At 35.7% G+C, this 24,212-nt stretch overlaps 1 protein-coding gene across 3 annotated transcripts in view; it reads right to left on the bottom strand.

The window, feature by feature from the left end:
• Nucleotides 1-24,212, bottom strand: part of EPC2 (enhancer of polycomb homolog 2) — a 112,620-nt gene that overhangs the window by 64,704 nt on the left and 23,704 nt on the right. For all 3 annotated transcript variants that reach the window (XM_033112670.1, XM_033112671.1, XM_033112672.1), the window contains exon 2: nt 8,589-8,748. In XM_033112670.1, coding sequence (XP_032968561.1) covers nt 8,589-8,748 — 160 coding nt within the window. The remainder of the gene's footprint in view (nt 1-8,588; nt 8,749-24,212) is intronic.

Here is a 24,212-nt window from a genome sequence, read left to right on the forward strand (position 1 = left end):
CTCATACAGTTTTCATGGATATAAAATAAGGTAAAACAAAGACCACTAACAATAATATTTGGCTCATCATAAACAACATGTATTAATCATGAGATATTAAAGAACCATACCTAAACATGTTTCATTTCCACATTCCACAGTTGGATAATTATGTTCAATTCTGTTTTCAATTTCTCAGTCAGTTACAAAATATATTGACCGCCGAAATCTGCTCAAAATCCAGTTCTCTAAATCTAGACATCACTGGCTCTTGCCTTGAGTTCTGTAGATGTAGTTATGGTCTTGTGTGAGGGATAGAATCTAACGTGTCAAATAACAGTGGTTGCTCTAAAATTATCTCACTTTATTTTTCAAGCAATCATACAAAGTAGGTATTATTTCCCCCCCACTCAATACAAGTATCTAAAACTCTAGATGAGCCAGATACCTTGACTCAAGTTAACACAGTTAATAACTAAAGTAGGTACCAGAGCTGAAATGTCCCATTAATATCAGGTTATACAGACTTTGTTTTTTAAGCATTCTAGCAATTAGGTAATATCCCTTTAGGAGGCAAATGGGGAAAAATTTCTTAGAGGGCATTTCCTTAGGAAAACTGAAGTTATAAATATGCCCTGAAAGGATATAGGTATTGCTATCTCACAAACTTTTAATATCTCAAAAAGTTAATGTACCTAGATTCAATGAGATAGTAAAAGTCTTTCAATTAAATTAAGCTTTATCTAAAAGGAGTTCATTGAACACTAGGCTCTTGAAAAAAGTAATAAACTATTAACTTTTTAAAAAAGCCTAAAATCCAATTTTTCCTTGAAATGCAAATTATATTTTACTAATACAGATTACTACTAATTTACTAATATTTACTAATATACAAACTCATATTTTACTAATAGCAAAACCACCAATAATCTGGGTCTAAAACTCAATTAAAAGGTAAACAGCTAAAAACCTTCAGTACTAGCTTGCTTTCTTATAGATTCCTGTTGACTACTGAAAAATGTAAAAGAAATTCCTTGTAACATTTTACAGCTTTCAAAAATTATTATTTAATGACATGGAAAAATGCTTACCCTATGACTGTCAGTTAAAAAAACGCAAAAGCCACAAATATACACACATACATAGAGAATGTAATGCAAATTTGGGGGGGAAAGGGAATAAAATACAACTTGTATCTGTTGGTTATCTTTGTGAGATGGCTCTATTCACTTTTTCTGCAGTGAACATTTTTTTCACTATAGACAATAAACCTCAATTCCTCAACAACAAAAAAATCCAAAACATCTTATTTTCTTAGTTTTTATTAGAGAAACGAAGGAGAGTCTTAACTCCCAGTGAAGAGAAACAACTATCTTTGAACAAGATCCATTGGGGAGGGTGGGGGAAGTGGCTTTATTTAACCTCCATGGGGGGGGAGGGTCTTATATTCCTACATTTTGATTAGTTTGACTTTATTGAAGAACGTCAGTGAGAAAACAATTACTTTAATCACTAAAATGGTATCATCTTGGATTATTTAAAAGCGACATCATAAAGGCTACGTTTTAACTCTTTCATCCTTTGCAGCACTACTATCCATTTCAGCCTCCTCTGAGCATCCTTAGAGTTGTTAACTATGATAATACACTTTTTTTAAACAGATGGAGGAAAATAACGCCCAACTGACTAAGGTCCCAAGCCATCCAATTCATTCCACTCAAATCAAACTTTATTGTTTGCCACGCAGAGCTCTGCAGGGAGGTTTTATAAATCAGTAACTGCCATACAGCCCTTCCCTACCTTGGGCCTCCCTCCAATAGGGTCACAGGATTGCCTTCAAAGACGGGATGAAACTTGGAGAAAGCCTGGCCACTGAGAGGCACTGTAAGAGATTCGCTAGCTCTGCTCAGTTAGTTCCCAGAGCTCCAAAGTCTTGGCTGATACCCTGATTTCTGTGTATGTACAGCTGTGCACATGTGTACATGCATTGGAGTGGGAAGTTTTGTTTTTATTAAAGTCTCAGTCCGTATTGTTGCTCTAGTGGCTTTCTTCCCGAGTATCTTTGATTGGTAAAACTTAAAAAGGCTTAAAACAATTAGATTTTAGGCCTTCCGAAATGCTAAAACTCACCCCTTTCACGGGAGCTCCTCACTACCCTAAACAAAGTTGTAAGATGTGTTTTTATTTTTATTACTCTTAAGGTTCCCTTTACTTCAAGCCTTTTCCCTCTTCCCAGGACCTTCTCTCATCCCCATGCATAGTACTCTTCTATTCATTAATTAACCCTGCCAGGCCAAACCAGAAAAATGTCACAGCAGGTGTTTCTATCTCCTTCACATCCAGGACTCCTTTTTTTTATCAGTAGACAACCTATCATCTATCCTGCAATTTAGCCATCAAACAATTAAAAAAGAATCCTTTACGTCCAACCACTTCTGAATGGTAATGGACTTCTGCTTAATGTGTATCAGTCCGCGCATCTTATAATGGTGAGTTCTGACTGAGAAGCAGGACACCGGAGTTAAACAGGCACCGTCTAGCCAGATGGCCTGGGTTTGAATTCTGACTCTTATTTAGTAGCTGTATTACCTTGAGCCCTTTATGTAATCTTCCTTTAAACAGGAGGAAAAAATACCAGCTGCCTCATAAGCTTCCTTTGAGTAGTAAATGACTTAATACATGTAAAACACTAATAGGACCTGGGCAGAACAATCAGTAAATGTTAACTATTTTATTATTCCTTTTACCCATAACTGTGGAAAGAAAGTTTAGTCTTCTATTAAAATTTTCAGGAAATAAGCATATGAGAAAATATTTTTATAGGCAGGCAGCCCATGAAATTATATTACTGGGGTAAGATGGGTAGGAAATTTAGTCTTTTATGGTAGACAGCGAGACAGACAAAATGCTGAAAGGTGCCAACTCTCAGGGCAGCGTGGCATCACTGAAGAACCTTCCGTGGAGATGCTAGCTGCTGAGTGAATATGCGGAAGGCCTATTTCTGGCAATGTCTATTAGCACAATCAGGTGTGCTCCTGGGTTATGTCACAGTATTTTCTTTGTGTGGCCCCACAGGAGACTTCTAAATGCTTCAGTGCTGGGAATATGCACTGAAATATGCACCTTAGAAACCAATCTGATGTTTTTGCTTTGTCTGTTAATTACACCATGCCTAAAATTTGTACCGCTAGGCACCAGACTGACCTCTTCCCTGCTTTAACCATGGTCTTTAATCTGTTGTGCTGTGTTTTAGTCATAGTTACCTCAGTTGTTTTAATAGTGGACATAAATAAATGCCTACTGACCCGAGGGGCACTCTGCTTGTACTCAGACTTGTCTTTCCTCTCTCCATCCCAGACTGCCAAGTGATTGTTTTGCTTTTTCTCAAAACACCTGGCATTACATTATTTAACAGTTTCTGAGTTCTGGGGCTCCCCCTCCCTTCTGGATCGTAGCACCAAGTTCTGGTCTCCCATTTCAGCCCAAGAGCCCACACTCGCAACTTTATCTCAGGACGGGAGGCTCAGCCCAATCTTGAGAAAAGAGGAAGCGCCACAGCCACTGACCTGAATGTGGTCGCCCTCGGTGCCCGGCCTGGCTCACTGTCCGTTAGCGCCCCTCTCATCACCCAACGGGATCTCGCGTCACCTGGAATGTGTTCTCCACAAATCTGATACAACTGGCTTTAGCACTTGGGACATTTAATTGTGTGATGTCACTTCACGGGATTTGTTTTCTTAATAAATATCCAGTGACATTTTTACAAGAAAAATGATGGTTCTAGAATGCATCCTTTTCACCAAGAAGGTTTACTGTATAAACAAAACAATGCTCTTTATTTGGGATCTTTTCCAATTCTTTCCAATCAAAACATGTTTGTCCTGCCAAGGCAAAGGTCAATTATCATCATTTTTGTTTAGGAGAATAGCAAAGGACATTCCAAGGATAATGAGATTGAAGTTGGATGTTAGGCCAGCATCTGTCTCACTCTCGCTGAAAACCTAGTGGACTATACAGGTCCACTCTATACTGAATAAGTGAAATTTTTCTTCTTTTCCAGTGTAGACTGGTCAGCGCTTTTGGACTGACGAGGAGCCAGCTTCAAGTGCACTGAGTGTACACACAGCAGCGTACACACAGCAGTTGTACACAAAGCAGCGTACACACACAGGCAGGCATCTTCACAGGGCTTAGGACCTTTGCCACAGATACAAACAGCAGAATTCAATTTCCTTTGAATGAGTTGTCTCCCTGCCTGACAGATAACAAGACGGTGCTACCCCACGGATCCTTTCTCCTGAACTTTCTTTCTTTCAGCCAAGAAGCAAGTGAGATGGCCTACTGATGTTTGTTTATAGGTGTAACGCAGTAGTAAGAAGGGGAAGTGAAGCTTCCTACCCAACAAGAAGAGGAGTCCTGTTCCCAAGAACGATTTAATAGAGTTCAAAACTAGACACAAATTAACTTCAGATACTTAAACAATATCTCAAGTTTCTTCGTGGTCTAAGATTCTGAGATACTTAATGTCAACTGTAAAATATCATATTAAATAAAAGGGATCACAGGATGTCAAAATAAAGAACTTAATGCAATGTAAACAAAGTCATTTCCTTAAGGAGAAAAGCTTGGGTCCTGAATTTAATGAAGTTCTTAAACTCCAAAAAGAATTAAAGAATGACAACATCTGGGTTGAAGTACCCAAAGTAACCTTGTCATGACAGTAAATAAAACAGGCGGCATTTGCGACACGTGCCACACAACTGATCAGTGTACAGAATTAGCCTACATGAGGAACACTTTGAGTATCTTGGGTCATCAAAGTTTATGTGCTTCCAACCTGGTAAGAAGACCCCAATGCAATCACATAAGCTCCCCAGAATACCAACATGGGGGACTAAGGAGAACTGCTACTGAAGGGACGGGAAGGAATGAGGTTTATCTCACATCCTTACCAAAGCGGGAGTCATTTCACTCCCAGCTCCTTCCCGGCAGAAACTGATCGCCCTAAAATTGTATTTTGGTAAAAAATAGAGCTCACTTTTAATTTCTACCTTGGATCCACACAGCGGGTCTCTCCAGTTCACTGCACACACCAATAATTTTATTCTTATATTTGATCCGGTGTATAATTTTGAGTCCTACAAGATCAATATCTGAAAAATGCGATGATGTGTATGTACATTTTTATCTTCAATCATCCGTTCACTCATTCATTTATTCAGAAAATATTTAATTACATACCTAACCACCTGCTATGTTCTATCCTAGGCAGTGAAATTACAAGGAAAAAATGCCTCTGCTCTCAAAGAGCATTACGTCTAGTGAGGTACCAGGACAAGCAATCACAACAGCAAGTGGTCAATGCCGCACTGAGGGCGTGCACGTGCCACAGGCGGCGTGAGGGAAACAGCGCTACGGGCGTGTTTACAGGGCTCAGGAAAAGGCTCCCAAAGGTAGGCCTGGAGACCAGATGTGCAGGACAAGTCATATTTTAACACGTGGCGGAGACAGGTGAAGGACTACGAAGGGCACGAGTCAGAGCTCATTACTGTAGCTGAGAGTGGGACGAGTTATAGGAACTGGGGAAGAAAGCGTACTGAGACAATGAAATTACATAGTGACTGAGATGAAACTTGTGTTCCTGAGGAGCTTACATTCAGGAGAGGAAGCAGACCCTCTACAGTCCCTTTCCATAAGGCTAGTGTCACAGTGGAAGAACACACAGGGAACTGTCACCAGACAGGCACAAAGGAGGGTCTTCAACATCAAGCAAAGATGTTAACATTTTATCCTATAGGCAGCAGAGAGGCTTTGAAAAATTCCAAGTGGTTACTGATGACAACAGTGGTACCGGAAGGCATGAAGACTAGAGCAAGAGACCAACGAAGTGGTTTCTGTCAAAGCCAGGCAAGCAAGATGGGCCTGAACAGGCCACCCATTGTGCCAAGTTTATAGTGTCTTCTGTTAGCGAGGCAAATGGGGAGTCTTTCAAATATATCATTAAAAGAAGAAAAGGAAAAGTCCAGAGCAATATTTTCTGAAATTCCTGTATTTAAGGGCTTGGAAAGAAGTTACATCATAAAAAAATTTTTCAATCCTTCCTTGAAAAAAACCTCAATGATAACAAGTTTAAATTTTACTATGGATAACCTTAAAGCCAATAATAGGCATACAGGTAAGCAAACTGTGGATTGTCAATTTGAAGAAAATATACATTGAAAATAGAAATAAGAGATTATATAAAAACCCAAGAAACTTAAAATATAAGTAGAAAGGCAGAATAAAAAAAATTATATGTACAGTATGCCATTGTATATATAGTATAGTTTGTAGTACATGCTGATAGACTAAAAGATAAAAAAGTTAAAATAATTTTCTATTATTTTATTCCATTTTTTAACAATAGAATAAAATGAAATGAAAAAAACCAACACAACGTTAATGCTTATTGTATCCAATGGACCCGACCCAGATGGATCACACTCAATTTCTTGGTTCTTGGTTTCCTAGAATGGTTTTTACAAATGGTCCTGTTGTCCAGCTATACTGTTATTAAAACACACAAAATATTGGATACTTTGGCTTAAGAAATTCTTAAAATTCCTATTGTGAACACTATCTCCTTCCTGACACAAAGATAAGGCAAATTCAACAAGCTGAAGGGACTCAAAGTCAAAGAACACAGAGGAAACATACCACAAATAATTTTTGCATGTGTGTTTCTCTTGAAAGCTTCAGAGAAAAGGGCTTCTGGAAAATGGTTCTGACATGTAAGGGCCTTTGAAAAGCTCTTTAAAAACTATTCAGTCAACAAACATGCCATTTGAGCATCTATGAACCCACTTACTTTAAAGATACAAAGAGAAAAAACAAAGTTCTCTGCCCTCAAGGAGCTCACAGTCTAAAAGGAAAGAAAGGATGGTTATAAATAATTGCAATGATGTATAGTGAGTCCTCTAATAGAGATATGATGTACAACATGCTGAAATAAGCAAAGACGAGAGGTAGAATGAGAAAAGTCAGGGTAAGCTCCATAAGGGAGCTAGGGCTTAAATGAGCTATAGGATGGGAAAGATTTGAACGGCACATGCATGGAATTGTGAAATGTGAAACAAGGCAAATGTACGTAATTTTTAATTACTCCCTTGGTACAGAGAGTGAGGGGAAGAGCAACAGGTAATGAGGTTAACAGAGCAGTCAGGGAGCAAATCACAAAGGATCTTATATTCAAACTGGAGAATTCAGCTATTACTGAATTCTGTCAAAGCTACACTGCCAACAGTTGCAAGATGCAACATGACTTTATGTACAGTTAAGAAGGAAAAAAGGCTTTATGCTGGGGTCTATTGAGAAGTTTGATAGAATACTTTTGCATAAAGCTACACTACCAAAGGGCAGCAACATCAGGATAAGGTAAAGAAATAAACTGGCCATGTAAAAAGGAAATGCAAAGAACTTTGTATTTCTCAACTTACATTAGGTAGAAGGAAAGAGGAAAAAAATCCCTGAGAAATAAGCTCGAAGCCTGTGTGCAATCTGAACTAAAGCTACCAGTGTGGTCTAATAACAAACAAAACAAACAAGCAAAGAATTTAAAATGGTCTCAGTTTGGTAGTGTCCTCAGATGCCTGGCAGAAACAAATGTAAATGCTCTTTAGATAAACCAGACTTCAATCTAGGACAATAGCAATTTAAGATGCAATCTCATTTCAAAGATGACAAAAATTGTGCATCTCAGAATTGAAAAAACAAAACAAAAAACAGATCTTACAGTCAGTCCTAAATCTGGAGATGTTTCAGAATTACTTGGGAAACTTTAAAAAAAATACTTATTACCAGGCTGCATACCAGAGATTCTCAGACAGATAGGCCTGAAGCAGAGTCCTGGAATCTCTACTTTTAACAACCTATCCAAGGTGTTTTTTTAAACACTGCTAGACAAGATACCAAAAAAGACAGTAGCATCTCTCTGCAGAATCCGCCAAAAACTCCTACTGTAGACAATAAAGAACAGCAGCAGGATCTTAAGCCCGAATGTAATTTGGTCAGACCAACACTACAGGAAGACACTGTTGTGCCGGTGGGCTTCGTGGAGAGACAGATGAGAAGAGGGAATGGACAGGAGATGGGAATAATAAATATCACAGGAGATTACTGAAATAATTTTAAGGCAAGAGACGGTAATCATTTAAATAGTAACAATGGTTAAGAGTACCAACGAGGCAGAATTAGACATAATTTTATAAAAACTAGATGAAAGCAGGATCTAAATCTAAAAAATTTCAGAAGACTAACATCTAATTGGCAGTATAGCCACTAGGCCTTTAAAAGTAAATCTTATTGGGGTATAGTAATCCACCAACTTTTAGCTGTATAATAAAGTATAAGGGCTATACAAAATCCTATACTACATAAACATCAAGTGTTTCAAATGCACTTAACACAAAATAATCTCCAAGTTCAGATGCAAGCATAGAAGGATTTTATTCTTTAATGTTTCACATTTTTATTAATCAGTGTATATGAGAAAAAGGATTTTCACTAGTTGATAAATTTAAATTAACTTTAACAGAAAACGTAAACAGAAAACAATGAATTAACAAACTTACGCTGAATGTGAATGAACTGTTTTGGCTGCTTAAACTCTCCTTTGTACAAGCGGTTGTAATAGTTGACGTTGCTCTCTGCCTCAGGAACTGGAATGACCATGCTCTCTTTTTTCTCTCTAAACACTTGCTGTGCTGAAATAGCTCGCTGTAAATGATGTTCCTGGAAAACGTAAAGTAGGCAACATAAGTTGTTTTAATAATGTTAATCCAATGCATAATTATATTTAAATTTTACTGTGTTTAATAATTGCAAGGTGCTTTAAGAATCAATTACAAATAGCTCTTTTGCCTCAGACCTACAGAAAACATTGCCATCGTTCTCTTGTAATACCTGTGTTCATGCTAATACCACCTGAGATGATTACCATTTTAATAAGCAGGATTTGAAAAATGATTAAATATATACATATTCACAAACTAGAACTTAACATCTTAATTACAAGAAAATTGATCCCTTGTTTGCTAAATTAAGATGTTTGTCACCAATACCAGAATATAAATATGCAAATGACAAGAAAATAATTTTTATCACAGATTTTAAGTATTTTCTACATTTATACACCTGAAACTTCAATAGTACAAAATTCTAGGTAATTCAAAGAAAAATAAAATGATGTTTAACAGACTGTATTAGTATCACAGCAGGAAGTATTTTTAAACAAAAGGTAAACAAAAAGTTCCTATAAAATACACCCAGATTCTAATAACTTGATTACCTCCACCACTTTCTCCCTTGACCCACTATGGACAATTCCCAACAAACCACGTTTACCTTGTGGAAGGAAAATTAGGTCATGTTACTCCCCAATAGATTTCCTTCGTATTTAGATTAATGGTTAAAAATCACTCAGTGACTTATAAGTCCTTATATATCAGTGACCTTATCTCCTACCTATCTCCTCTCATCCTTCATTCTAGCTACGCTGCCTCTCCTTAAGGTTCCTAACTATCCAGTGGATTGCTTTTGAAATTCCTTAAAATCTCATCTCCTAAGAGAGATCTTCTGTGATTTCTTTATCTGTAAGAATACAGCTCCGCTACAATGCATAAATTAAGAAGTATTTTTCAGTAGTCATCCTTTCAACACATTTCAGAGCACCTGGGAGACGACAGTCCTGTCACTGAGAATTTTAAACTGAATGAGAGACAGACTCTACATTAAGGAAGTTAGCTAATGGAAGGGAGATATCTAACTGTGCAGTCATGTTTGAACTTGACAAGCATATCTTCTCCAATCACTCCTCTTGGGAGGATAGGGAAAGATGTACAAAGAAAGTAAAATCTAAACTGGACTTTTAGGATCCAATAGGGATTTAGTAAGAAGGAAGAGGAAAAGAAGAAACAAGCGAGGCAGAAAAAACAGAAGATCCAAAATGGACAAAAGCCCAGAGATCTTCAATAAAAGGGAAGTAGCTGAGGAAAGGGACAGGAGGGTGGATGGTGGCTTACATTTAAGAGTTTCTCCATTTTCAGTGCCAGATAGAAATATGTTTTCCTTCACAAGGTAGAATACCAACTTGGAGTACTAAATACATTTCCCCATACAAGTATTATCAACTTAGTTAGGATCAATTAGCAGTAAAAACTTTTGAGTTAACTAAATTGTGAGGGGATCAAACACACACAAATAGCATCAAGAAACTACTAGGAAGTCAGGCCTTGCTTGAATAAGCAATTTCTAGCATTAGTTAAGCCTATATTTTCCTATTACCTTGCTGACATTTCACCTCTCCAAGTCAAAGAAAGTGTTATTAGGTTGGTGTAAAAGTAATTTTGGTATTTGCAATTATTTTTAACCTTTTAAACCGCAATTACTTTTGCACCAACCTAATACAATATGCAATGCCACTCTGTATTTATATAATGTTTTATAGTTTTTAAAGTACATCCATAATCACGTGCTTATTAGCCCCTCACAATCTTGGGACATAAGGGTAGGTATTATCCCACTTTGTAAATTAGACTCAAGAAACAAGTGATTTGCTCTTATTTGTGGTAGGATACCATGTTCCCCCAAAATAAGACCTAGCCGACCATCAGCTCTAATGCTTCTTTTGGAGCAAAAATTAATATGATCCGGTTTTATATTATATTATATAAGACCCGGTCTTATTTTACTATAAGACCAAGTCTTACGTTAATTTTTTTGCTCCAAAAGATGCACTAGAGCTGATTGCCCAGGTAGGTCTTATTTTCGGGGAAACACGGTATATGCGAGTCAAATTTTAGGGCTCTGACTCCAGTGTTCCTGACTATTCCATACTTACAAGAAAAGGGCATTAAAGTAAAGGTGAAAGACCATGTACTTGAAATGCTGATAATCTACATACGTGGGTGACACGAAGAAACTGAGCTAACTGACAGCACACTTTTGATTTGAAGAGATTCTTTTGATCAATATTGGACTTTCCCCTAAGTATAAATAAAACATTTTAAGCATTATCCAATTATTGAAATACATCTTTGATAAATGCAAACTTAACGTTATTTTAATTTTACAAATGAGAAAACTTAAAAACATGTCCTAGATGACCCTCTTCTTACTAACACAGCTGGCAGATGACAGAGATGCAGCCAGAAATGAAGGACTGTGACGCACTCCCCCACTTTAATTTACAGACCAAACTTAGCTCTAAAAGTACATTCACAGCTATCATTTCCTTCCCCCAGATTAACAGATAGTCTCTCAATCCGGAAAAAAAAAAACGCATGTCTTCTAGAGGCCTGTGCGCTATACGATAACCGTATCCAGTGGCAAACATACAAAATCCTGGAAGTACTAAAGTTTTGATTTGTTTTTATTAGGGGAAGAGGTCGGCAGAAATAACGTTGATTCCTTCTTATATACTGCTTTATATGTTGGTGAGGTTACTTGGGTTTTTAAAATAACTAAATATCAAGCACTGCTCAATTTCCTTTTCTGTAAGAAGGCATCCTTCTGACCCACTGACTCCACTCACGGAATTCATCAAAAGGCAACAAATGGACAACAATAACTACGTGACAATCCTCATCATGACATTGTTTATAATACCAAAAACAACCAAATGGCAACAAACAGGGAATCAGATCCCTCCTAAAACAGGTTATGAAATAGTGTATGTAAATAAAAATGAATACGTATGTACAAAAAAGAGCCTGGAAGAATACAGAAAATACCACAAAATGCTAACCATTTAGGTGGTCCTTATTTTATTGTGTGCCCTTTTATATTTACTGAATTTTTTATAGTAAATCTATATTACTTTCTTAAATTTAAAAAAGTGCTATAAAAGTTCTGCATCTTAAATGGACTCTCCACCAGAATACACAAAATCACTTCTCACATCCTGAAATATCCTTTTGAAACCTGCTATATTATACCTAAACGTTTTTTTCTTTTTTTGGAGATATTACACAGTCTCTGTACCTTGTATTTTTTTCCTAGTAACAAGCGAAATTACGTGATAAGCCATTAAAAGTCAACTAAAAGCCAAATAATTCATGACTGTTAGTAATACATAGTAAGTACCAAGCACAACCCTACAAGGCGCATGGTAGATACATATTTTTTTCTTTTGGAGATGAATGAACTAAGGCTCTATCACTACACTGGTAGATATTTGTATGTTTCTTTACCATCTTGTCAAGCTCATGTCCCAACTTGCTGGGTTTCAAAATCTATCAGCTGAGTTAGACTGCACACAAAGTCAAAGATTATTCACTGATATTTTAAAAATTCACATGCAAAACTCCCAATTGAAGATAAAGGACTAAAGGCCTACATTTACCTACCTCCCTATAATATAAACTTACTGGCAAAGAACTAAGAAGCTTATAAAGTCGCAATGACAAAGAAAAAGAAAGATGGGCTATCAGCACAAAACAGGGTGTAGCAAAATTCTGGGAGATCAAAATTGAAAGAGGAAGTTCAAAATCGTTGCAGAGAAAGAAAGAAAAAAACAAAACCCATCTGTCCCTCAGAAAACCAGATGATGGAGATTTTGAAACACTAGCTAGAACCAGCCAAAATGAGACAAGCCCTTCACTGCCAATTCTTCAAGAGCAGATCATTCTGCACAGACAGAAGAGGGCGCCATTGAAGTAAGAATGTTGTGAACCACCCAAATCTACAACAAAAAAAAGAGCCGAACAAAACTTAGTAAGTCTATTGTTATTGGTAAAAAATCATAAAACAAGATTCAACTACACCCCTAATGATAAACTCCAATCTGGGAGGTGGAGGAGGAGCAAAATAAAACTTTAAGAAAAACTCCAAACTTAATTAAATATACCCAAAATGAGCATTTAGGGATATGAAAAAAATCACCGTGAATCAAACTCAAATCTAAGATCAGAGAAGGAGCTAAAAGACTCAGAAAAAATGGAAAGAATTAATTGAACTCAGAAAAGAAAAAGGCAATTATCTCAAAGATGAAGACTAAAATTAGTAAAAGGACAGTGCAAACAAAATACACTCAAAAACATAAGTGTTGCATAAAGATTGTCAAGTAACCAAGAGAATGAAAATGAGGTAAAAAAAAGTAAAATGAACAAGAAAGATGATGGTAGGATGCAAAACAAAGAAGGAATGACATGAATATAATTGGAGTATCTGAAAGAGAAAAAACAATACAACAGAACTAATATTTAAAACAACACCCCCCCAAAAGGTCTGGAAATAAAACATATGAATCTATGTATCAAAAAAGCCCACCAAAGAGCAGGATAGCACGTGAGAGCCTGCACCCCGCCAGACAGAATCTTGACACTGCTTGGCCCAATCAGGAGGAAACACCCTAGTCACTGCTTCTCCCTTAGGAGGGAAAAAGAATGGAATGTGCAACCAACATTTCAGCTTTTTGGGGAGCAGCCCAAGGGACTAACTTCTGTCTCACCTAACTCAGAGGGCTGGCTGACTGAAGCAGCATTCTTTGGATACCTGGGGGGCTGTGGAGAACAAAAGAAAGCTAACACCTGTTGCAGCAGCTGAGAACTTGCAGTACCACAGACAGACACCACAAGGAGCAAAGGGTTACAAGCTCCTGAAAAAGAAACTACCAAACCTCTCTGAGAAATTACATGCACATGCCCAGAGAAGATGCATCTCTATAAAAAGTTTGAGGGGCTTTTTGGCAGCCATGTAGCTTGAGAGACCCTGGCCAACCTAAGACTTAGGATCTCATCGTCCTCCCAGCCCTTCAACCCTCCCCTGAAGGTTCTCAATAAAATGGTTTGATCACCCCCCCCACCAAAAAAAAAGTTTGAGGGGCTTCCGACTCCCTACCTGAGCTGATTGATAAGTCTCCCCCTGTATAAAGCCAATTCATAAAAACTGGGAGAGGTGGTTGTTTTTTCAAATGTACAAATTACAGCAAAAATCAAGGCACATGAAAAAACAGGGAAATATGTTTCAATCGAAGGAATAAAATAAATCTCCAGAACTGACCCTAAAGAAATGGAGATATGTGAGTTATCAGAAAACAAAGTTTATTCTTAGTAAAGCTCGACATGCTACAAGAGAACAAAAATAGACAACTAAATAAAATGAGGGAAAACAGTGCATGAACCAAATGAGATTATCAACAAAGTTAGAAAATATAAAAAAAAGAACCAAACAGAAATTCTGGAGTTGAAGATGATAACTGAATTGAAAAATCCACCAAAGTAGTTCAACAGCAGATGTGATCAAGCAGAAGAAAGAATGAGTGAACTCAAAGAAAGATCACTTGAAATCAAGTAAAAGAAACAAACAAAAAAAAAGACGACGACGACGACGACGACAACTAAGGGAAATGTATGCCACTATCAACAGACAAATATATACACTATTGAAGCCCCAAAAGGAAGAGACAGAAGGCAACACAGAGCTTGTTTAAAGAAATAATGGCTGACAACTCCCTAAATTGGGGAAGGAAAGGGACACCCAAATTGAAAAAACTCCAACTAAGATGAACTCAAAGAAGCTCACACTATGACACATTATAACCAAATTGTCAAATGTCAAAAACAAAGATAGAATCTTGAAAGCAGCAAGGGAAAAACAAATCATCACATACGAGGGATCCCCTGTAAGATTATGAGCAATTTATCATCAGAAATTTTACAGGCCAGAAAGGAGATGATATATTCAAAACAGTAAAAGAAAAAAACTGCAAAGCAAGATATTATATGTGGAAAAATTGTCCTCCAAAAATGGAGAAATACCAAGATAAAGAAAAGCAGAGGAGTTCATCACTATTAGACCTGTCTTATAAGAATTGCTAAAGGGAGTCCACCAAGTTGGAAAAAAAGGGACACTAGACACCAACATGAAAGCATTCGAAAACATAAAGCTCTCTGGCAAAAGTAAATATATAGAGAAATATAGAATCCTGTAACACTGTAATACTGGTGCGAAAGTCACTTTTAATTCACGCATAAAATTGAAAGGTTAAAGAATCAAGAAATAAATATTAAATATAAAATTATGTTAATACACACAAAATATAAAAAGATACAATTTGTGATATCAATAACAAATTGAAAAAGCGGCTATAAAGGATTTGAACTTTTCTGTGAGACTGAATTTAAATCCCAAGTAAATTATCAATTTAAAATAGACTCACAGAATACAAAGTTTTATGTAATCCCTATGGTAACCACAAAGAAAATACCTACAGAACATACACAGAAAAAAATGAGAAAGAAATCAAAGCTTATCGCTACAAAAAAAATCAATGAAACACAAAAGGAAGGCAGCAAGAAAGGAAAAGAGGGACAAAATAACTACAAGACATACAGAAAACAACAAAATGGAAATAGTAAGTACTTTAAATGTAAATGGATTAAAACTCACCTATCAAAAAATACAGTGACTGAACAGGTAAAAAAGAAGTAAGATCCAACTATGTACTGTCTATAAAAGACTCACCTTAGACATAAGGACGTACGTAACCTGAAAATGAATAGACGGAAAAGATATTCTATACAAATGGTAACCAAGAGAGTAGGCAGTGGTGGCCATACTTGTATCAGACAAAAAGACTTTGATTCAAATACTGTCACATGATAAAGACATTATACAATGATAAAAGGGTCAGTTCACCAAGAAGCTATAACAATTACAAACATGTGCATACCTAATAGCAAAGCACCTACATATGTGGATGAAAAAGGAGGTTCTATGGTAAGTAATCTTACAGGGTGATCTGATCATAAATTCCTAACTGGGCAGGTCATGGGGGGCAGTCATGCCCCAGGCATATAACTTTCAAGATTTATTTATCTTTGCCTTAAGCAAGCCCTGTCCATGGAAATGTTCCCTTTCAGTTCACCTCCTTCTAAGGCGAGACCACCCTTTCAGACCCCTTCTTCTAAAGAGTGACCACCCTAAAGAGAGCACATAACCTTATTAACTATCCTGTAATCCAACCCCCACCTTGCTTTTTCTCACCTCCATGTAATCTTCCTTACATTCCCTCAATTTCAAATGCATAAAAGCAGCTGCAAAACTGTTATTCTGATCAATGGGGTCAAAAAAGAAATCATAAGGAAATTCAGAAAATACTAAGACAGAAACAAAAATACAACATAACAAAACTTAAAGGATGCAGCAAAACAGTGACAAGAAGGAAGTTTAGAGCAGTAAATTCTGACCTATGTCAAAATGAAGATCTCAAATCAACAACCTAATTCAACCTACATTAAAAAGATCTCAAATCAACAATCTAACTTTATACTTCAAGGAACTAGAAAAAGGACAAATAAAACCCTAAATTAGCAAAACGAAGGAAATACTAAATATTAGAGAACAAATGAAACAGAGAATAAAAACACGAAAAAAAATCAACAAAATAAAAGTTGTTTTGAAAGATCAACAAAATTGACAGAACTTTAGCTACACAAACTAAGAGAAAACTCAAATATCAAAAATCAGAAATGAAAGAATATTAAAACTTATGCCACAGAAAATGAAAAATATCGTGAGACTAATACAATTACACACCAATGAGTCAGATAATCTGAAAAACACAGATAAATTTCTAGAAACATACAACCTATCAAGAATTAGTGATAAAAAAATAAAAAATCTGAACAAACCTGTAACTAATAAAGATATTGAATCAGTAATCAAATACTTCCCAACAAAGAAAAGCTCACCACCAGATGGCTTCACTGGAGAATTCTATCAACATTAAAAAAGTTAACACCAATCCTTCTCAAACTCTTCCAAAAAAATTGAAGAGGAGAGAAAACTTCCAAACTCATTTTAAGGCCAGTATTATTCTGATATCAAAATCAGACAAAAAGACTACAAGAAGGAGGGTGAGAGAGGAGAAATGGGTGAAGGTGGTCAAAAGGTACAAACTTCCAGTTACAAGATTAATAAAATTCTGGGGATGTAATGTACAGCATGGCGACCACACATCATGACTAAGTGGGGTTTATTCCTGAAATGCAACAATGTGCCAGAAACAAATATTGATTGCTGTAATACACCATGATAAAAGAGTGAAGGACAAAAACCACATAATCATTTCAATTAATGCATTGACAAAATTCACATTCTTTCATGATTAAAAAAACACTCAACAAACTAGGAACAGGAGAAAATTACCTCAATATGATAAAGGCCATATCTGAAAAGCCCACAACTAGCAAACTCAATGGTAAAGAACTAACTGGAAGCTTTTCCTTTAAGATCAGGCACAAGACAAGGATGCTTGCTTTTACAACTTCTGATCAACTGAAGTCCTAGGGAGAGTAATTACCAAGAAAAAGAAATACAAGGCATCCAAATTGGAAAGGATGAAGCACAACTATCTCTGTCCACAGATGACACAATCTTTTATATAGAAAACCCTAAAGATTTCACAAAAAACCTGTCAGAATTAGTAAACAAATTCAACAAAGTTGCAGGATAGATCAACACACAAAAGTCAGTTGTGTTTCTATAAACTAACAATGAATAATCTGTGAAGGAAATTAACAAACCAACCCCGTAACAGCCTCACAAAGAAAAGATACTGAGAAATAAACCTAATTCAACTAAGGAGGTGAAAGACTTGTACACTGAAAACCACAAAACACCGTTGAAAGAAATTAAGATGTTAGTGAAAAGAAAGACACCCTATTTTCATGGGTTGGAAGACTTAATATTAAAAATAGAACTACTGGGCTGGCCAGGTGGCTCAGGCGGTTAGAGCTCCATGCTCCTAACTCTGAAGGCTGCCAGTTCAACTCCTCAAGTCCCGCAAGGGATGGTGGGCTTCGCGCCCCCTGCAACTAAGATTGAACACGGCAACTTGAGCTGAACTGCCGCTAAGCTCCCGGATGGCTCAGTTGGTTGGAGCGTGTCCTCTCAACCACAAAGTTTACAGTTCGACTCCCACAAGGGATGGTGGGCTGCGCCCCCTGCAACTAACAACGGGCAACTGGACCTGAAGCTGAGCTGCGCCCTCCACAACTAAGACTGAAAGGACAACAACTTGAAGCTGAACAGTACCCTCCACAACTAAGATTGAAAGGACAACTTGACTTGGAAAAAAGTCCTGGAAGTACACATTATTTCCCAATAAAGTCCTGTTCCCCTTCCCCCAATAAAATCTTTAAAAAAAAAGAAAACAGAACTACCATATGCTCCAGCAATCCTACTTCTGGATGGATGGAAATATATTGGATGGAACATATATATATGAATTGAAAACAGGATCTTAAAGAGATATTTATACACCCTTGTTCATTGCAGCTATTCACCATAGCCAAGTGGTGAAAACAACCCGTGTTTATTGACAGATGAATAAACAAAAATGGTATATATATGCAGTGAAACATTATTCAGCCTTTAAAAAGGATGGAAATTCGGACACATGCTACGACATGGGTGAAACTTGAGGACATTATGCTAAGTGAAATAAGCCAGTCACAAAAAGATCAATACTGCATCATTTCACTTATACGGGGCCTAAAGTAGTCCAATGATTAGACATATAAAGTAGAATGTTGGTTGCCAAGGGCTGGGGGGGAAGAGGAAAATGAAAGTTGTTTAGTGGGTAGTTTCAGTTTTCTAAGATCAAAAAAGTGTTAGACATCTGTTGCACAATACTGCATATAGTTAACACTACTGTACTGTACACTTAAATATGGTAAAAATGGTAAATTTTTAGGGTTTCTTTTAATAATAAAAAAAAATTTCACAAAGTACCTGACAAAAGTAACCTAGAGCAACCTACTCTGACATATATTTGAATAGAATTATTTCAAAAATAATAAGAAAATCCTCAAGGCCTCCAAACAAAAGTAACAATATTATTATAAATGAATATATATTATTATTACTTAGAAGGCCAAAAGAATCTAATATTAGACTTCAAAAATAACATATGATGCAAAGCAGTATTTTCAGAACCTTAGTGAACAAAAATTGTGAACCAAGGATTTTACATCCAGCTAAGCTGTCCTTCAAGTATCAAGGATACAGAAAGAACTTAGGGAATTCTGTAGATTTCTGAGGAATCCACTAGAATGGCAGCATTGTTCAACAGAAATATAATGCAAGCTACAAATGTGAGCCATATATTTAAATTAGCTAACAGCCACAATTAAAGTAACAAGAAATAGATGAAATTAATTTTAATAACATTTTATTTAAGACAATATATATACCCCAAACATCACTTCAACATGCAATCAGTATAAAAATGTATGGGATATTTTACATTTATTTTTCTTCCATGACAAGTCTTACAAAACCTAGTGTTTTTTCACATGTATAGAATATCTCCATTCAGACTAGCCAGTATTTCAAGTGCTCAACAGCCACAAATGACTAGTGGCTACATATTGGATAGTGCAGTACATCTTCATATTGGCTTCATCCAACTAAGAAATGACTGGAAAACTTCACCAAATTGTACACACACACACTTCAAAGATGGAGAAAAAGCCGGCAGACTAACGTACAAACATCTGCATTCTAAAGTAGAAACAATGCAACTAAAAATGGGAGAATGAAAAAGAATACAAACCTTTTCAAACACCAAATATAATCTTTTCAGATAAGAGAGCAAAAAACAGAAGGAAAGAAACACAGCCTATAACAATATTTTTTAAAAAATCAAATATTATTAAAGAGTTGAGACCAAATATATTCAGTCATATCAATAAATGTAACCATCTACACATCAACGAAAAAAAGATCCTCAACTTGTCTCACAACCCAAGACTCAACTATATGGTATATACAAGACACACATACACACACACACACAGTATAGTTCAGAAAGAGTAAAGTTTAAGGCATAGATGAAAATTTATCACATAACGGAAGACAATAAAAAAGACAAGCAGACCTTAATATCAGACAAGTTGAATTCAAGCCAAAGAGCAGTCAGAATGACCTGAAAAACCACAATTCGCAAAAAGATTTTGAGTATCTGTGCACACTTATGAATATTCATCAAATAACATAGCAACCATTTTATAAAGCAAGGCTACAGGATATGCAAAGACTAACAAAGACACTAATAATAACTTTAACGTACCAGTCAGCATAAAGCAAATCAAGTAAACAAAGAACAAGCAAGGATTTACACAACATTGTACATTTCTGCACATTTACATATCAGTGCACAGTGCCCCTTCTTCTCAAGTATCACTGGAACTTTCATAAAACTGAGCAAATATTAATTAAGAATTACAAAGAATTGGGGCATTATGGATGGAGTAGAAAGTATAAGGAGAAAGTGACAACTCTTTGAGCACATACCCTTTGTAGTTTTGAATTTTATAACCATGTTAGTGTTTTACATGCTCTAAAAATAATTTATATCAACGAGGATGTGGAGAGAACACAAAATAGAATACAAAGAGAAACAACAAATAGACCTCACTTATTAGAAATAAATATTCATATATCTACAATGAAAGGGATGAGAAAAAAAGGAATTTAAGTTCCTTTGGCAAATAATGATGTGAGGTTCACCTGTAAACTTAAATACTTCAAAGGATTGTTGAGATGATTATATAAGTTACTAAGGTGTTCAGAATAGTCCATCGCACACTGTAAGGAATAAAAGTTTCTCGTTTTTATTAAAACATCACAAAGGTAGAACATTCAATATAGTAGAGTTTTAAGAAGAGAATTAAAAAAAATTTAGAAATTCTGACAATTAAAACCATTTTCAACATCCATTAATAACAAAAAATTCTGTGAAAGGAAAAATATCCTCAAGCAGATTAAGGGCAAGCACCTACAGAAAAACCTACAGCTAAAATCATACTTAATGGTCAAAGGCTGACTGCTTTCCTTCTAAGATTAGAAACAAGCCATGGGAGTCTGTTCTCACCACTTCTAATCCACACTTTACCAGAGGCCCTAGCAGTGAGGAAAGGAAAAAAATAAGGGCATACAGATAGGGAATGAAGAAGTAAAACCATCTGCACATGATATGATCACGCAGGGAGAAAATCCTAAGGCATATTAACAGAGCTGACAGAACTACAAAGTGAACTGAACAAGATTGCAAGTCAATAATCAAAATTCAACTGTATTTCTATATACTAGCAACTGAAAACCGAAAATAGAAAGCAGTATCATTTACAACAGCATCAGAACTCAATACTTAGGGATCCGCTTAACAAAATATTTGCAAAACTTGCACAGAAACATAAATGGAGAGATATGTTCATAAATCCGAAGGCTCAATAATGATCAAAAAAAAAAAACAACAACTTTCTCAGGTAAAGTTTCCCCTGAATTGATCTAGACTCATCACAATCCTAATCAAAATCCCAACAGACATTTTAAAAAAATGAAAAAAACAAAAAACAGAAAAGGACGAGATGATTCTAAAATTCGTAAGGGAAGGCAAAATAAATAGAACGAACAGCCAAAAGAATCTTGAAAGAATATATGTAATTTGATTACACACTAAATTATAAACCTAAATCAATCACCAGTGTGTTACTGGCATACGGATGAACATATAAAGCAATGGAAATAAAAGGAGTCTAGAAATAGACCCCCCCACACACATAGGTAATGAACTTTAGACAAAAGTACCAATTAACGAGGGAATTAAATGAGGGTACCAAGGCTCCTACCCCATACGATACACAAAAATTAACTCAAAATAGCTCACAGACCTAAACATAAAGCCTACATTTATAAAACATCTATAACAAAACACAGGAGAAAATTCTTAGTGACCCTGGATTTGGAAAATATTTCTGGCGACATAAAAATCACAAATTATAAATGGAAGACTTAATAAACTGAACTTCCTCAAAATTCAAAAACTGTGCTATTCAAATTACATTCTTAAGAAAACAAACAGACTAGATTAGGAAAAATATTTATAATATATATGTGAGAAACCTTGTATGCCGAATATATAAATAACTCTTATTACTCAATAATAAGGAAACAACCCAATTTTTAAAGTGGGCCAATGATTTAAACAGTTCACAAAAGATACAGGATGACCCACACCTTAAAAGATGCTCAACATCTTTGTATCAGGAAAATACAGAATAAAACCAAAGAAAGTTTTAACTACACACTCACCAAATGACTGAAGTTAAGAAACTGACCACACCAACTGCTGGAGTGTTAAATGACAGCACCACTTTGGAAAACTGTTAGGCAGTTTCTTATAAAGTAAATATAAATTTGGGGAATGTAATCAATAATGTTGTAAAGATTTTGTAGGGTATCCGATGGACACTTGTCCCATTAGGGAGACCACCTCAGGGATGATGTAGATGCCTGATCACTGCACTGTACACCTGAAGCTGACGCTGAACAATAATGAATGTCAACTACAAGTTTGTATGTGTGTGTGTGTGTGTGTGTGTGTGTGTGTGTGTGTGTATGTATATACTTACAAGCAGCGGAGGAATAAGAGACAGTGGAAACGTAATGGCTGTGTGCGATGTCAGAGGGATAGTGGATGGAGGGCGGGGGGTGCACACAGTGTGAGGGATATAAATGATAAACGTCTAAGTATTACTTTGTCTTGTGCACCTGAAACTAATAAAAAAAGTAAAAAATAAAAAGTAAATAGTATTCAAAATTGTAAAAAAAAAAAAAAAAAGTAAATATACACTTATCACATGACCTAGCAATCCTATTGCTAAGTATCTACCTGAAAAGTGAAAAGCATGTCCACAAACAACTTGCACATAAATGTTAACCGACATTTTATTCACAATAGCAAAAAACTGGAAACAATACATATATACATCAACAGATAAATAAAGTGAATACATTCACTCAATGGAATACCACTTAAGTAAAAGAAAAAAAGGAGGTGGGACAAACTATAGTCACACACACAACAAGGATCTCAAAAGTATATTGAGCAACGACCAGATCCAAATGACTATACGTTGTATGGTTCCCTTTATATGAAGTTTGAGAACAGACAAAACTACCATATTTTGCCATGTATAATGTGCATTTTGCCCAAATTTGTGAGGGAAAAATTAGGCTGTGCATTATACATGGGAAGTACTAATTCTGTATCTATATAAATGTTTTTCATTCTTTTATTTATGCTTACGAATTAAAGCTGTAACTCGAGAAATCAATGATATCCATATACAAAAGAATACCCTGGAATACGGTTGTCGGTTTGGTTGAACTTATAACGAACCTGCAACGATGAAGAGTTCTTGGCCTTCTATAACGCGTAAATATCGGAAATTTGTTACCAGTACATAAAATTTCTTGTACCTTGTATCTGTTCGCGTGTTTTGTAATTATCTGTTACATAAAACTTCTTATACATTAAAAAATAAATACTAAAATTCCTTTATAATATAAAAAACAAGTGCCTAAATGTAAACAAATAAAAATTTGAATTAAGAAATTAAAACGAAAGATTTTTTTTCCTGAACGTTTGGAGCAAAAACGTGGGTGCGCATTATCCACGGCAAAACACAGCAATGTATAGTGACCATAATCGTATCAGTAGTTGCCTGAAATGGGGGTGGAGGATATGACTGCAAAAGGGTCAAAAGAAACAATGTAGGGAATGAAAATGTTCTATTTCCTCTTTGGAGTGCTGGTTACACTGGTATATTTGTTTATTAAAACACAGAAATATATACAAAGTAAATGCTTTATACTATACATAAGTTATACTTCAGTCAAGTTAATCTTTAAAATCTAGAAAAAAATAACTTGTGAGGTAAACAAATATTTAATAAACAAAACATGCTAGAATGGCAATATTTACAATGCTGGTGAAATTGTGATCACACTTTCAAGAATGTGTGCTAGTAAATGTGTTAAACTGGCATGTTCTGGAGAACAGTTTAGTAATACGTTCCTAAGCCTTAAAAATCTTTCTAACAGTTAATCTATTATTTATACAATAATTATAATCAGTAAAACTGGAAACCTAATTACCTGCAATAGTGGAATAATTATAATTTAGTATATCCCTATGATTGACTCATACACTGCCATTTAAAACTTCTTGAAATATAATGATATTTGAAAATTCTTATACATTAAGTAGAAAACAAGAAACAGAATCACATATTGAGTATAATCTCAAACATAGTAAGGTAAATACACAATAGGTGATGGGACGCATAAATGAGGAATTAAAAAGTAAAATAAAAAATAAAAATAAAAAAAAGCTGGAAAGGAAT

The sequence above is a fragment of the Rhinolophus ferrumequinum genome, chromosome 8, assembly GCF_004115265.2.
Source record: "Rhinolophus ferrumequinum isolate MPI-CBG mRhiFer1 chromosome 8, mRhiFer1_v1.p, whole genome shotgun sequence".
Classification (NCBI taxonomy): domain Eukaryota; kingdom Metazoa; phylum Chordata; class Mammalia; order Chiroptera; family Rhinolophidae; genus Rhinolophus; species Rhinolophus ferrumequinum.